Here is a 15,904-nt window from a genome sequence, read left to right on the forward strand (position 1 = left end):
ACACCCATCTTTCTAGACAAGGGAAGGACCTATGCAAACCCATCTTGAAGAGTGGCCTGGCTGAGACTCTAATCCAGAACTGTCCAACTGCTTGTGGACCCTGTGGCACTGGTGCCTGGCCAGAGGCAAGGAACAGACCCTTACTGTGGTTACAGAGCACCCTTGGAGTGCTGGGGGCACTGGGAGACTATGGTGCAACAACAGATTTATGAAGTCTGGGACAAACTTGCCAACAAACTGTCATCTTTGCACAGGCGGAATGCTATGGAATGCTCCTCCAATCCCTCTGTTCCCAGGTAAAGTCTCCTTAAAGACCTGGCTCAACTTTTCAGAGAACCCTTCTTAATGTCCTCATGGCTGGTCCCCACCCACCCTAGCCACAGCCTAACTCCCATTATCACCACTATCTCACGTCTGCCCAGCCACATTTCCTGCTTCCAGGGCCGAGGGATGGCTCTAATTCACTGGCCCTGGGCCATGCACACAACAGGTGTCCAGGTTAGGACAGAGTTGGCAGATGTTTCTTCCACCTTGCTCCCCAGGCTGCTCCAAGCCCACAACTGGTCGCCAGACCATCCTGGCCTTGGAGGGGACCCTTCCAGCTAAACCTGCCTCACGGTACCAGTAGAGCCAGACTCACACCCTAGTGGGACCCAAGGCTTTTTCCCTCAGGCCTCATCCCATTTATGAAGCTGAGAAACCCACTGGATGAGCCCAAAGGCCACCAAGGCCTGGCTGCCTGGAGAGGCTACTCCAAGATCAGCTGTGGGGGGGTCCAGGGCATGTTGGAAGGGCAGCCCCCACCAGGCCCACCTCTGATCCCTTCCCAGTTCCTTCCCTTCTGCGAGGGAAGCAGAAAGACCCCTGGAACACCAGGAGCAAGAAAGAGGCAGGCAGGGCGGCTGGCCAGGTTTGTGCTCGACTGTATTCACTCAGAGACACGTGGCAGCTTACATTGGACAAAATGAGTAATAAAAATTGGCTTTAAATACGGAAAAACCAGGGCCCTGTAATCCCATGCTACCCTAACACTGGGATCAGGATGGCCATCACAATGTGGGAAGGACCAGAACTGGGGCCTGGGGTGCAGGCACACACACACCTCAGCCTACCCCCTTCACACACACGCACACTCACATACACACCCCACAGGCACACACAGGGAGGGATGGATTATTGCTGGGCACATGTGTCTATTGTTAAGAGGGGAGTCTGGAATGTTTGAGAGTTGGCCAGGGACAACCTCCTCCCCCCTTCCCGTGGCCTGGGCTGGGGCGTTTCTGCAAGAGGTGTCTTCAGGACAGGGCCCAGCATGAGGGACGAGGCGCCCTGGGAGCTGGGAGGCAGAGGCAGACCCATCTGGGACAGCCTGGGCAGTGGACTGATGGGTCCCAGGGTCAGCCCAATCTCTGGTCACACTTTGGCACAGGCCTAGGGGATATAGAGGCCCCAGATCCAGCTTTGACAAGTGCTGAGAAGGGACAGCATTGGACCCCAGAGGTGGTGGCCTGAGCCCAGGGCAGCAGAGGCAGGCATGAGTCTCACTCGGAGGTCGGCGGTGGCGAGCACAGTGCTGGGGGCTCAAGGGCCTTCCTGGCCCAGTTTCGGCCTGTCCAAGCTAGGCCCAAGGAGCCTTGAGTTTGGCAGTGGCCCTGCTGCCAGCTCCAGGGTGGGTCTTAAGAACGCTCTGGTTGCTATATACATTCGTACAAATACATAAATACAGAAAGCCCCGAGCTCCACAGACAAGAGCTGAAGGGACGCACCTTTGTCCCAGGGACAGCCCAGGCCTTGCCCGAACTCAGCCAGACCAGGGGCTGAGGGGCAGAGGACACCGGGGACAGCTCCGGCTGTGTTCCCCAGGCCACAGCTTGCGTGGGCAATGGGGAAGACCACTGTGCAAAACTGTAAACAGCGCTCGGAGTAGCTGCTACTGCCAACCACCGATGGGGGCCTCAGGCTGGGGGCTAGAGGCGGGTGGGGAGCTCGAGGCGGGTGGGGAGCTCTTCCTCACTGTCGCTGCAGTTTCCACAGCAATCCTGGAGGGATGGGGAAGACACGGAGGGAGAGAGGCAGAGCGAGTGCCATTAGCCACTAGTGCCACCGCCCAGGCCGGCCCTGCCAGGAGCTGCCTGGAGCCATGCTCTGGGCTGGGGGCTCCCCAAGAGGGGCCTGGAGCAGCAGCTCAGGCCAGACATGTGTGGACATCGGTGCAGAGGCTACTGGCAGCAGGCTGAAGTAAGAGGGTCCAGGTGGATCTCGGGCTTTGACAGAGCAAGGCCCTGTCCAGACCCTCTTCCCTGGGGATGGTGGAGGCGGAGCATGGGGGGACAGATGGCTAAGCAAGGCTAGCAGCTTGAAGGTGCCAGGGTGCAGGGAACGGAGTAGTTGGGGGAAGGGGGGAGCGGGCACCAGACTTCTTTCGCCCACATCTTGCCTCTGCCATGGAAGGGCTGCCTGTGGCTCCCCGAGGCCGGGCAGCAAGGCCAACCCACGGGGAGCCCACACTGCTCACCTCTGGAAAGAGAAAAGAGGCCATGAGCCCAGCCAGGGGTAGGGGACTGGCGGGAATGAGGCCAGAGACCCTGGGCACACGTGGCACAGCTGGAAGATGCCCACTCCCAGTGCACGCGGGCACCAGCTCTGCCTCCCGCCCACCGTCCCCTAAAGCCAGGAGAGGGGCCAAGACAGGAGAGTGCTGGGGGTTACCTGGCGGCTGAAGAGTCTCTGCAGCAGTCCCTTCTTGGGGGGTGCAGGTGGCTGACCCTTCCAGTCCAGATCTGGCGGAACCGAGCCATCCAGCCCAAAGACATTGAGCTCCTGGAAGCACTCGGTCTCCACCATCTGCCGAAGCACAGGCAGCCGTGAGAGCCAGCTCCGGGGCTGCTCCTCTGGAGCCCGGCCCACGAGCTGGCCAGCTCCTTACCTCATTCTGCCAGGGGATGGACACACTGCCTGTGGCAAACTTCTGGTAGAAGTCCTGGTCAGTGGGCTCCAGCTCCACACCCTTAACTGTGGAAAACTGTTCGATGTCCAGAACATCCTTGCAGTAAATGGCCTGGGGCTGGTGGGGACGGAACAGCAGTCAGATGGGAGCAAGAGACTCCCGAGCAAGCACACATGCATGTCTGGCCGCCTATGCGCCCGGGCAGCTCAGCCCTGGAAATCCCTGCAGCCTTGGCTTGGCTGTGCCCCAACCCTTGAAGCATTCTGATCTGAGTCAGAAACTAGGTACCCCATGCACTTCCTAAGCACGGCAGTCCCTTCTCTTTGAGGTAATTTCCCCTCTGTAAACTGGGGATCATTACCCTTCATTGCTCCTGACTCATGAAGCTACGTAAAGGCCATGCCTCTCCAGATCGATGGGAGCCGACCTGCTGAAGCCAACCAGCCCCCACAGTGCCTTAGGGGAATCAGTGGCAGGTACCCCCTTCAACCACACATGGCTGTTGGGGGTATCACAGGTGAGGTGCGTGCAGGCAGATCTTAGCTGGTCCTTTCAGCTGACCATTCCCATGCAGGGCCTGGAACGGATAGGTCCTCTGTTCCAGGATGTCCAATGGCCTGCTCCATCCCCTCAAGCTTCATGGCCAACCAGAGGATTAGAACAGTCCTCCCAACTCCCCACATCCCTGGAAGCCCCTCCTGGGAGCCCACCTCACTCCAGAAGGCCACTGTCTCTTTCATCTTCACATTGTTTTCTAAATCCTACTATTAAGGATGTCAATTAAAACAACATCGTAATGTAAAATGGTACAGCTGCTTTGGAAAACAATCTAGCATTTCCTCAAAAGGTTAAATGTAGCATTACCATATTAGCCAGCAATCCCACTCCTAGGTATACATCCAAGAGAAATGAAAACATATGTCCCCACCCAAACTCGCATGTCAATGTTCATAGTAGAATTACTCATAATAGCCCAAAGTGGAAACAACTTCAATGTCCATCAAATGATAAATAAACAAAATGTGGTATATTCACACAATGGAATATTATTCAGTAATAAGAAAGGAACAAAGTAGGGGCGCCTGGGTGGCTGACTTGATTAAGTGTCTGCTTTCGGCTCAGGTCATGATCCCAGGGTCCTGGGATGGAACCCCACATCGGGCTCCCTGTTCAGCGGGTAGTCTGCTTCTCCTCTCCCCTTGCCCCTCTCCCCTGCTCGTGCTCTTTCTCAAATAAACAAAATCTTTAAAAAAAAAAGGGGGGGGGTGGCGCGCCTGGGTGGCTCAGTTGGTTAAGTAACTGCCTTCGGCTCAGGTCATGATCTCAGGGTCCTGGGATTGAGCCCCACATCAGGCTCCCTGCTCAGGGGGGTGTCTGTTTCTTCCTTTCCCTCTGCCCCTCCCCACCACTCATGTGCTCTCTAATAAAATCTTCAAAAAAAAAAAAAAGGAACAAAGTGCAGGCTACAATATTGATGAACCTTGAAAACATTATGCTAAGGGAAAGAAGCCAGTCACAAAGGACCATGTATTGGATAACACCATTTGCATGAAATGTCCAGAACAGGCAAATATACAGAGACAGAAAGTAGATTAGTGATTGCCAGGGCCACAGGGAGAGGGAAATGGGGAATGAGTGCTAATGGGCATGGGGTTTTTGTCGGGTGGGTGGAAAGGGATGATGTGAATGTTCTAAAATTGATTATGGTGATGGTTGCACAACTCTGAATATGCCAAAAGCCACTTAGTTACACGTTTTAAGGGAGTGAATTATGTTATGTGCATTAAATCTCAACAAAGCTATTAAAAATGACATCAGCATCAAACTTGCTTCTCATCCATTCCATCTAAAAAGTTAAATGCCAGGGCACTGGTTTTCTAACTTTGAAGACTTGGGGCGGTGGGATGATTTCGAGGTTAAATGAGATGATATGCACTGGAAGCAGGAGTAAACCTGATGGGGGGGCCAGCCCTGAGGCAGGCTGCTCTCAGTTCAATCACTCCCAGCAAAGGCCACACCCCAGGGTGCTGGTGAGGCCTACAAGGCACAATGCTTCCTAAGCAACGGCTCCCTAGCTGGCCTCCGGCTTCTACTCACCCCCTCCAGCCCTGCCCCCACACCTCGTAGGCCTGCTCAACATTCCCCGAAGGCCCCCTGTCACACTTAGAATAAAACCCTGCACCTCTCCCAGCCCATGCTCGCTCTGGCCACACTGGCCTCCTCACTGGTCTATCACACTCAAGGCTTCTCCTTCTCACTGGAATGCTCTCACCCCAAAACTCGGCACAGCTATCTCCTTCACATATTTTAGGCTTCTGCTTAACCGTCACGTCCTCACAGACCACCCTGTCTAAAAATACTCCCACCCTCCATCATTCCTTATCTCCCTCTTTGCCAGATTTATTTTTTTCACACTACCTGATATTCTTTTTCTCTTAGTGCTTTCTTTCACCATGCTCCCCGCTACAACAGGAAGGCAGGACTAGGTCCTGCTGACCTCTTTATCTCAGGTCTGGCACTTATGGGCACTCAGATATTTGTTGAGCCAATCAACAGTCACTGTGTGGGTGACAGCTATCAGCCTGGCCTGCTGGTAAACTGTCAATGCCAGGACCGAGTCCTCTTACACATGGGAAGGGGGCAAGCACCTAACTTCATCTTAGCCAGTCGCAACCTTCCCTGTGACTTCACACACAGAAGCCTGAATTCAGACGGGGGACGATTAACATGTTGAAGCAGAGCCAAGAGATGAAGCCTGGCAACATTGCACGAAACCCTGACATGGGCCCTATGCTAGGACCTTCGGGTCAAATGAACCAATAAGCTCCATGTTGGACGTAAGTTTTAGCTGGGCTTCTGCCACTTGGAATATGAGGCCTCGAGGATGTCTCTGCCCACAGATCGCCTGATCCACCGAGCCGCTCAGTAAATGGGTAAGACTCTACGAGGGTGAAGTCCGTACTACCTGATGTGCGCGGCCGATACTCAGCCGCTTACCTCTGCAGGCAATGGCATGTTGGTTTTCTTTCAGGAAACTGACCTCCCCCACTGGCAGTGGCTCAGGTGGGCAAGTGATCCAAGTGTGGCCACCGCAGGACCTCCAAGCAATCAGTGGAAATAAGCGCTAGCCTTAAGACTTTTCTTTTTCCCTTTTAGGACTTGCTTTGAAATGACTGGGCAAGAGGTACACTGTGCCTCCGGCGCTGGCTGAGCTGGTAGGATGAGGACCTGAAATGCCGGGTCCACACCACGGCCATACCCTAGGGGAAGCAGCCAGAGAGTAAAGACTGCACACTGGCCAGTACAGTGGGGAGGGAGAGGAAGAGAGAATTCCTGCAACATTGTTGGAGCCCCAGATCCAGGGATGCCAAAAGCTTTCCATCTGCGTGAGCCCACTGAGTTATGTTCTGTCGGGCAAGCCATTTGAGTTGGGTTTCCTGACACTTGCACTGCAGGTGTGCTGAGTGCGCCTCCAAGAGCCCCGAGCCCCCCTCGGCCCGCCGTCAGCACAAGTGGAAAGCACTCACATCAGGCTTGAAGGGCGGCTCCAGCATGCCAGCTCCCAGCCGCTTGAAGTTCAGCTTCTTGAAGAGGGGGTGTTCCTTCACCTCGCGGGCACCACCTCCCCGACACCCCAGGCGCTCAGCAGGGTCCTTGCTTAGGAGCTGTGGCAGGGCAGGGGTGGTCAGGGTGGCCCCTGAGAGGTGGCCCCTGAGAGGTGCCCGCTGCCCCCGGCCCCAGTCCTGACGGCCACCTTACCTGAGAACAGAGCGAGCGCGCCTGCGGGGAAAAGCGCTCCGAGTATTCCTCAGGCACCTCCTTCACCAACCGTTCCACCTCCTCTCGCTTGATTTTCTTTTTCCTCTGCTGGAAGGGGGACTGGCCTGCGACCATCTCATACAGGAGGCAGCCTAACGCCCACCAGTCTGGGCTGAATGTGTACCGTTCATTCTTCACCACCTCCGGAGCTGGGCAGGGTGGAACAGGAGTGAGGGCTGGGCAGGAGGGAGGAACCAAGCCCTGGGGCCCTGGGAACACCCAACACACACCAAGTGGGGTGTTAGTTGTGATGGCCGCCTGCCGGCAGGCACTCCCCACAGCCTGGTAGGGACTTCAGCACATAGGACAGCACACGCCCCATCAGAGAGCCGATGTGGCCCTGCAGGGGGCCAGGTCTTCTGATTTTTCGAGAAGTCAGCAATCCATATTTTTAATGTGAAGCTGTCTGGCCTATCAAATGTTGGGAACCCATTCCAATTGTTTTAAAAACAATTTGATTTAAACACAAATGTAGGCCACATCAGGCCTGTGTGGTTACCAGTTCACGATCTCTGGATTTAATACAGAAAGAAGAAAGAAGAAACTCCTCTGCTGCGTGCCCGCACCAGCCAGGGTGGGCACACGGGAATGTCTGCCTCTCCTACCTCTGCACCTTCAAGGCAACGCCGGAGCCAGTACGATTGCTTTCCAGTTGGGCAAAGTGAGGCTGGGAGCAGCAGTACGTGGCCCAAGGACACACCACAGACCAGAGGTGGGTCCTGTACCTGGGGCTCTGTCTGCCGCGTCACACGGTCCCAAGGGGAATACGGGGGCACATCTTGGCACTGCAGATGGGCACTCCCTCTTGGAACCTGGGCAGTTCAGGGGAGGGCAAGACCAAGGCCCTAAAATCAGCCCCTCCTCATCCTTCTCTGGCAGCCACCTGCAAGCCCAGCCAATAGCAGGAGCTCCGTAAGTACTTGGTAAATGAATGTGTATTCGCAGGTGTCTGGGGCCCTGGCTGAGTCTCAGTCCTAACTTATAAAAGAGGGATATCAGCTCTTTCTACTCCCCGAGACACAGAAGACTCCCAAACAGAAGAGGTGGGGCCCAACCCAGGACAGCAAGGGGACCCAGGAAGCAAGGGGGTCAGGGTGGAGGGAGACTCACCCATGTAGCCCACAGTGCCCACACGACCCTTAATAGTCTGGCCCTCTGGCACGTGCACAGCCAGCCCCAGGTCAGAGATTCGGATGTGACCTGAATGTGGGTGGAGAAGCAGGAGACCCACTAAGCAGGTGGTCCAGACCCTGCCCGACTCCACGGCACCCCACCTCTGTGGCCCCCTCACCCACCATGGTCATCCAGTAGGATGTTCTCTGGCTTCAGGTCCCTGTGGGGAGAGAAAGGCAGGGTCAGACATTGTTCAATTTGCAGAGGAGCCAGACGGGACGCCACCACCTCCTAGCTCACTCGTCTCCTGGGGTGGAATGAGCAGCAAGGTGCGGGAGCCATTTATTGCCAGGGTGAGAGACGGCCCTGCCCTCGCCCACAGCAGCCTCGACCTGAGGGAGCAGCCCAAGGATCTGTCCAGCCAGGACTCTTCCTGGGAGGCCCCAGGCAAGTGGAGAGCAGCCCCCACCTGGGGGGACAGCACCAGGAGCCTTGCTCACCACTAGTGTTGAGGGAGCCCCACCCTCCCCCCAACTCTGGTGGCTGACTCTACCTTTCCTGTCAAATGGGGATACTCATCTGTCCCTTCATGGGGCTGCGGCGAGGTTCAAATGAAATCACTGCCAATGACAAAAGGCAGAGCCGTCCGCTGCCAAGCCCTGCACGCCGGGCTCTGTGCGCTCTACCCCATTATTTCATTTGGGTCCTAAAACCACCTGCGAGGCAGGAATTATAGTCTCTGCTTCCCAGAAAAGGAACGAGGGTAAGGAGCAGGGAGCCAACTGGCCCAGGGTCACACAGAGAGGGGTGATGACACCGGCATTCACGTGAGTGAGCCAGAACCAGAGGTTCTCAAGTGCGGCGGGCACGGCCAAGTGTGGAGCCCCACGCCCGCGGCCAGCAGGGCTCAAACCGGCTTCTGCGTGCCCTGGCGGCCCTGGCACCCAACCTCCTTTGGCAGCCTCCACCCGTGCCCCGCTGCAGCCCCCCGCGGGGAGGCCCAGGCCCGCCACCTGTACACGATGCGCTCCCGGTGCAGGTCCTCCAGGCCGCAGCAGATCTCCGCGGCATAGAAGACGGCCCGAGCCTCGGGGAAGCCAGCCTGGCCCATGTGGTAGATGTGGAACTTGAGGTCGCCTCCGTTCATCAGCGTCAGCACCAGGCACAGCGCGTCCTTGGTCTCATAGGCATAGGCCAAGCTCACCTGTGGCCGAGGGGACCCGAGCCCTCAAGCAGGAGCCAGGGGCCACCCGGTGGCAAGGCTGGCACCAGCCTCCCAAAAAATCCTTCTCAGTGCCACTCCTTGGGACCCAGCCTGCTCCCCAGGCCTGGTGTCAACACCCCAAACCCGCCCTTCCCAGGCATCTCCGAGGCGGGAAGGCAGTGCCTGGAGGGGACGCGGCAGGGCAGGCAGAGACCTAGCATGGTGAGTGGGGAGGGCAGCGCCAGCGCATGGCCAGGGGGAAGGGCGGGGGTCTCCTGTCTGTACTTACTACAAACCTACTGTTCACTTTCTCCAGGATTTGCTTCTCATTGAGCGCCATGGCCTCCCCTTTCCGCTTCTTGATCCGCTTCTTCTCCAGCTTCTTGCAAGCGTACATCTTGCCTGTTGCCCGCACCTGGCAGGCACACACCTAGCCGAGGCAGACGAGCAAATAGGGACCAGCTGTGCCCTTCCTGGGGCTACAGGAGTTCGGGAGGGGGGGGCTGGTCCAGGGCCCACTGTACCCCACCTCCCCACTCCATCAGGGGCTCTGGCCCTGCCACTTACCTCACCAAAGCCGCCTTTGCCCAGGACCCGGTACTGCCGGAAGGTGTTTTTGGTCACTGGCTGCCTGTGGGTAAGGGATTTCAGAGCAAACACCGGCTGAGCAGGGGCCCAAGGCCCGGGAGACTCCTAGCAACTTGGCCTAGTGTGGCCCAGCCTTCAAGGAGCTCACCTTTCCAGCCACTTCCACTGTAGGAAACGGTTGAAGTAGATGCTGTCGAGGTAGTCGGCAAAAGGAGCCACGCTCAGGTACTCATGGGTCAGCCTGTTGAGAGGGCCCAGCCCACGGGTCAGCCCCTGACCCCCCCCAGGTTCTCGGCTTGTTGGGCCAGACCCCCTGTTATGTGCACGCTCAGCCTGAAAGGCAGCATCCTCGGTCAACCCTCTTGCTAACCCGACCAGGCGGGAGCCATGCCCCCATGCAGAAGCGGAAGATGCTACAGAGAGGCTCACACAGCACGTGCAAGGCCAGGGTGAGAGGCTGAGCTCCCTCACCAGCTGCTGAGCTGTTCACAGCCTTCCGGGCCCACAGAAGCCCCCTCCTCAGGACACAATTCCAGGCCTGTGGGCAGGGAGAGGCTTACCGGGTGAGCTCCTGGAAGAGGTCTTTGCAGGGCCCCTGCTCCAGCCGCTGGGAGCAATTAGTCACCAGCTGCCGGGGGACCTCAGGGATGAGGTCAGGACCCTAGGGACAGGCAATAAAGAGGTCAGTGCCGGGGGCTCCCTTGGCCAGCTGCCCCCTCCCAGGCACAGACAGCTTATATCTTGGGCCCGGGCTAGGCACAGCTGTTGGCTACTGGTACGCCAGCCTGCCCAGTTGCTGAACTCGGTTCCACTGCTACCCCTGAGGTAGGGTGAAGCCGAGCCACTGGCAGGCTGCCCGGCCTGGCCCACCCTCCTGGGCTCCCTGCCCGCGGTGTGCCTGGTGAACCTGGAGCAGCTCCAGAGCCTCTCTGCCCAGGCTGTGGTCATTGCTCTCCCCATCATGGAGCTCTGCCCACTGCTGTCATCCCTCCATCACTGCTCACTCACCGTGTGGCTCAGAAAATTCTGCATTAGCCGCCGCCCACAGGCCTTCCGCTTCTCATCAGGGGTCACTTCATACTCGGCCTACAGGGTGGAAGGCAGAGAAGCCTGAGGTCGGGGCGAACAACAGGTGTGGGGAGATGGGGCACATTTGACCTGGGGACTCTGGCCACCCTCAGGGCTGGCCTGGGCTGCACTCACCACTCCATCCAGGAAGGCAATGCAGCGGGTCAGCTCAGGCCTCGTCGCGCAAAACTCTCGGAACAGCAGGCGCCCAATGGGCTGCCGCTCGCACAGGCTGTGGTAGTCACGCTCTGCAAGCAGGGGTAGGAGCTACTGGGTTCCCAGACCTGGAGCCTGCCGGTAGGGCACTCCTGTCCATACCGCCAGGCCCTGGGCCCCAACTGCGGCTTCTAGCCCTGTAGTATGGAAGCCATTATCTCCTTTAGAACCCTTACCACAACACTGAGGTGGGCATTACTCTTCTTTCCATCATAGCTTGGGACTCTGAGCCCAGAGAAGCCAAGTTATTAGCTCAAGGTCACGCAGCCAGGAGTATGGCTCCAGAGCTGGGCCCTCACCTCCCCCTGCTATCTCCTGGTTCACACCACCTACACACGTCACAGTGCTGGGCTTGGGTGTGGTCTGTGAGGTTCCGGCCCGGCCCAGGCTAGGCCCAAACCTGCTGCGTGCCTGGCGAAAGTGCAGGAGGAAGCTGTGGCTTCCGGCAAGCTCGAGGCTAGGCCTCCTTCCTAGGCGGTGGAAGCAGCCATAGTATACTCCTTGCCCACGTGCGGGCTGTCAGAGGGGCCTAGGCCACCTTGGGTGCTGCGCAGACCTGGGGCCTCGGCCAAGATAAGCAGGAACTGGGGTCCTGGCTCTTCAGGTCCAGGTTTTGGTGCTCCCCACCTGCCACTCAGCCTGCTCCGGGCTGGGCTGTGCTAAGCACGGGCTTGGGGCTCCTCATGCAGTCCACTTGTGGGTGGGCTCCAGCCTCCCCTGCGCCCTCTGTCCCTCAGACCCTCGGCCTGACCCTCCTTTGCTCTGCATCTCTCAGACTGCCCCCAATCTGACCCTGCCCTCCTCCCCGCATCCACCCACCCCCAACCACCTCTGCTGTCCTGTTTGCACTGTGCTCTCCACCCATCTCAAGCCCAGGAACTGAAACTGGGTTGGGTGGTGCAGCCTCAATCTTCCTGTTCCCCAGACCCCTCAACCCCGCCTGCCCCTCTGCCCCCGGGGTGAGGTCTCAGGGGAGGTTCCCCCAACACCCCCAGGTCTCCACCCAGGCCTCACCGAGGCGGAGCCGCAGCTCTTCACACTGGCTGATGTGGGGGAACTGCAGCATCTGTCGCCATTTCTTGCTTTTGCCTTTCCGATTCCCGCCACCACCTGTGGGAGCAAACGAGCTCTGGGTCTCCAGTCCCACCGCTACCCCACTTCCCTCACCACTTGTGGAATCAAAGGCCTTCTGGGCTCAGCCTGGGCACAGCCCACTCTAGAAGGCACCTCAGGTCTTCATTCCACATGCTTCAGCATGCTCTCGCTGGGTTCTGGGACACACAAGGTCCCCTGGGCGCTCTTGCTGGGGGCTCCTGGGCTGGAAGATCCAAGAGGGGTGGTAGGGACAGGCCACCGGGAGTGGGGATGGGGGTGTTGGGTATGGAGGGGGGGGCTTCCGGGAAGCCTAAGCTGCTTCCTACCAGGTAAGAGTTTCCCAGGGGAAGAAAGTAGAGGACATGACAGTGGTGGGAACTACCTAAGTCAGGGCACAGAAGGGAGAGATTCCAGGACATGGGGACATGCCTGAGACACGCCAGAGGCACAGGAAAGGCTAGGTCCCTGGGAAGCTTCAGGCCCCCATTACCTGGCCCTGCGCCAGAGCTATCAGAGACTCGAACAACGTGGTGGCAAGAGGGCTGGCATTTGGGATGCCCACTGCAGTACCAAATGACTTCTGTGACCCTGATACCCGCCTCATTTTACCTAGCTGGCTCCCTGTGTGTAGCTGCTAAGACCAGACTAGCTGCCCAGGTGCCTACAGAGCCAGATGGGTATGGTAAAAGTGGGCCAGATGTGAGACAACAGGGAGTGGTGGGGAGTGTGGTGAACTGCGCTGTGCATGCCCCTTTCAACAGGGGCAGCTGCAGCTTGGTTGTCGCCAGGCAGGAATGCAGGCTCAGTGTGCCCGGCTGGGAATCTGAACTGTTATGTGAAATACTGGTTCATATTTTTGTAAAAGCCCACTGCAGCCAAATGAATTAAACATGTTAGAGAGCTAGCCAGATGTGGCCCATGGGCCAAGAGGTTGAAAATGGAAGGGCCCGAGTCTTGGAGCCCCACAGACATAGATCTGAATCTCCAATTCACCCTTTAGGCCCATCACTTGCCCTCTATGTACCTCAATATCCTCATAGGCACTTTGGATCCAAAGCCACCTCTTAAGGTGTCGTCAGGGTGACTGGGAGAGTCTGTGTCTAGCATTCTGCAGGGCGGGGCAAGGGGTGGGCCTCAGCTCCAACAACCCATGGCAAGCTCAGACAGCCACTTTCCCTTGCCTGACCTCAGTTTCCCTTCAGTTTAGCCAGCCTTATTTCCATCTGGCCTGGCTGAAGGCAGGTGGCACAGGAAAAGGGGCTATGCCAGGGAGGGGGCAGAGCTGGGTGCCTCCCTGGGTTCTGTGACCTAAGCCACCTGGAGGAGGAAATGTTGCAGGACACCCATTGGGAAACCTGCTAGCACCCCTGCTGCAGCCTGCTCCCAGCATACCCCACAGTCATTGCTCCACTGTGAATGAGCAACAGACCCCCACCCCCAAGCCGGGGCAAGGCCTCCCCAGAAGGGGAACTCCTCCCCCACCCCCACAGGTCCCTCACCCAACCCTCCATCCGCTGGCCTCCCCCCACCAGTTACTTCCTCCTCCCCCTCCTCCCAGCCACATCAAGGCAGCAAGAGTCACATGCAAATATCCTGTCCTGGAACTGCCACCAGAGTCAGTGGGGCTCCTCCCCGGCCTGGCCTAGCCTGGCCCCCTCCCTGTGCCTCTGGGGCAAGGAAGGAGGATTAAACAAGGGCTCACCCCCACNCCCCCCCCCCCCCCCCCCCAGTGCTGCCCCACTTCATCCTCACAGCAATGCTGCTACGCTAGGAACAACCTCATGAGAAAACGGAGGCCTTGAAACGAGGAATCAATTTGTCCAAGATCACAAAGCCTGGAGGTGCCAGAGGCAGGATTCAAACCCAGCTCCCTAGGACCACAACCCATGCTCCTTTCCAACCCCAAACACTCCACTCCAGTCATCCCAGGGTTCCCAAATCACTTAGGGCCTCAGATCCCTTGGGAAGGTGGCAAAGGCCCAGCCCCAAGCTGTCAGCCAGCTAATGAAGGGATTCCAATGCAGCCAGCCACTCTATGGGCCAGGGTTTAGGACCCAGTGACAACAGAGATTTCTTTTAGTTCTCATGTCCCATCCCCAACCATTCCACAAAAAGGGTCACTAAAGTTTAGAGAGAAGAGACTTCTCTAGAAGCATGCAGGTGGGAGGGGCAGAACCAGGTTGGGTAAGGGTTCTCCAGGGGAGGCATCAGTCCAGGTCTGGCCATACCCCACTACGCCTCACCCACGGCTTGAGGAAGCCTGTTGGGAGATGCCACCCTCCCCGGCCAGGCAAGGCAATGCTCTCGGCAGGCCTGAGGACTGAACTGGCTACAGCCCTAGGGAGGGAGGCCTGGCCAGGCTCTCCCCACCCCTCCTCCCGAGCTGGCTAGATGACGAGGCAGAACAGAATCGGCAGATGCCCCCAGAGGCTAGGAGGAAGGCCTAGCCCTGAGACTCGATAAAGGACAAGAGATAAGGAAGGCTCTGGGCACTAAGGACCCAGCCTGCCATGCCAACTTCCAGGCAGCACCTTCCAGGGGGCAACACACACTCAGCAGGCAGAGGGTAGCAGGGCCATCTGAGGGCTCCTCTGGGCTGCCTACAGACTATATTAGAGACATCCTGTGTCCTAGGCCTGGGTCAACCACAGCCTCACTGTATGACTTGGAGGCTAGTCCCTAGTCTGAGCCTGTTTCCCACCTGTAAAATGGAGCAGAAAAGTGAAACAGATGACTCAGCCTGGAAGCCCAGCAAGAGTGGAAAATGACAATGTCATGACCTCCCTACCCTAGAGTTCAAAAAAGAAGGGTTCACAGCTGGTCCCCAGCACCCTAGACAGGACAGGGCACAGAATGAGTGTTCCATGATTATGTTACTGAGGTGGACAATGGCAGATGAAGGCCAGACTAACCACAAGGCAGTGAGGGCCAGGTCTGGTTCTGTGTGTCCCCCAGGACTCTCAGAGAGCAGGTGCCTTGTAACATTTGGGGTGGAAGCCCTGAGGAGCTCAATACACACCCACCGGACTTGCTCCCTCTGCCAGGTCTTGCACTTACAGTCCTGCCAGCCCCACATGCTCTCTTCCTTCAAAGCACAGCTCCCACTTATTTCTGTGACCGTTTAGCTCACTAGACCGTGGGCTTCCTGAGGGCAAAAACCATGACCCATTTGCCTCTGTCCCCAGTGTCCTGAGGGGCGGCGCAACATATGTGATCAGCAGTTTCCCCAAACCGGGTGGGCTGTGGTACCGCAGTGGCTCCGCTCATTCATTCTCCCAGCCTTTATCCTGCACCAACTTTGTGTGGATCCAGGCTGGGCGCCAGGGTCTGGGCCTGAAGCACGTGGGGTAGGCTACCCTTTCTTGGGGCATCTTCTCACCTATCACCTGCGAGAGGCCTCAGACATGCTCTCTAAGGACCCAGGTCCCACCCTTCCCTCTTCCTTCCTCTCTCTTTCCCTCACCGCACCCCCACCCCCCCGCGCGCGCCGCGAGGGCGGTGGCCTGACCCCCGCCCCTTCCTGGGCCCCGGCACCCCGGGGCAGGTGCGGAGGACTACCGGCCGGAAGAGCTCGCCTCTGCGCGGGGTGCGGGGCGAGGGGAGCGGAGCGCGCTGCCCTAGGGGATCTGGCGACTGGGGCGCCCAGCCGAGCTCGGAGGCCGCGCGCCCGCGTTCCCCGCACCCGGCCGCCTGCTCGGCCGCCTCACCTTCCCGGGCCTTGAGTAGCACCGTGTTCGCTACGATGTTCTCGAGCTCCATGGGCTGCGGCGCCGCCGGGCCCGCCGGGCCGCGCCGCCGGCCGGGATCGCTCGCGGGAGCCGGGGCCGGATGGCGATCGGCGCGGCTCGGCTCGG

At 58.3% G+C, this 15,904-nt stretch overlaps 1 protein-coding gene across 6 annotated transcripts in view; it reads right to left on the reverse strand.

Moving 5' to 3' along the window:
• Nucleotides 1–906: 906 nt before the first annotated feature.
• Nucleotides 907–15,904, reverse strand: part of GRK6 (G protein-coupled receptor kinase 6) — a 15,161-nt gene continuing 163 nt past the window's right edge. Inside the window, exons 1-16 of one of the 6 annotated variants that reach the window (XM_034656664.1) lie at nucleotides 15,758–15,898; nucleotides 11,970–12,065; nucleotides 10,875–10,987; nucleotides 10,680–10,757; nucleotides 10,232–10,332; nucleotides 9,820–9,912; nucleotides 9,651–9,714; nucleotides 9,373–9,513; nucleotides 8,893–9,083; nucleotides 8,062–8,099; nucleotides 7,877–7,966; nucleotides 6,707–6,915; nucleotides 6,475–6,612; nucleotides 2,927–3,064; nucleotides 2,710–2,844; nucleotides 907–2,039 (exon numbers count right to left, since the gene is read on the reverse strand). In XM_034656664.1, the coding sequence (XP_034512555.1) occupies nucleotides 1,968–2,039; nucleotides 2,710–2,844; nucleotides 2,927–3,064; nucleotides 6,475–6,612; nucleotides 6,707–6,915; nucleotides 7,877–7,966; nucleotides 8,062–8,099; nucleotides 8,893–9,083; nucleotides 9,373–9,513; nucleotides 9,651–9,714; nucleotides 9,820–9,912; nucleotides 10,232–10,332; nucleotides 10,680–10,757; nucleotides 10,875–10,987; nucleotides 11,970–12,065; nucleotides 15,758–15,809 (1,749 nt within the window). In that variant the 5' untranslated portion in view covers nucleotides 15,810–15,898 and the 3' untranslated portion in view covers nucleotides 907–1,967. Of the gene's footprint in view, nucleotides 2,518–2,709; nucleotides 2,845–2,926; nucleotides 3,065–6,474; nucleotides 6,613–6,706; nucleotides 6,976–7,876; nucleotides 7,967–8,061; nucleotides 8,100–8,892; nucleotides 9,084–9,372; nucleotides 9,514–9,650; nucleotides 9,715–9,819; nucleotides 9,913–10,231; nucleotides 10,333–10,679; nucleotides 10,758–10,874; nucleotides 11,007–11,969; nucleotides 12,066–15,757; nucleotides 15,899–15,904 lie in introns of those variants that run through there. The other 5 variants (XM_034656660.1, XM_034656663.1, XM_034656661.1 and 2 more) reach the window with 5 other exon arrangements.

The sequence above is a fragment of the Ailuropoda melanoleuca genome, chromosome 3 (assembly GCF_002007445.2).
Source record: "Ailuropoda melanoleuca isolate Jingjing chromosome 3, ASM200744v2, whole genome shotgun sequence".
Classification (NCBI taxonomy): Eukaryota; Metazoa; Chordata; class Mammalia; order Carnivora; family Ursidae; genus Ailuropoda; species Ailuropoda melanoleuca.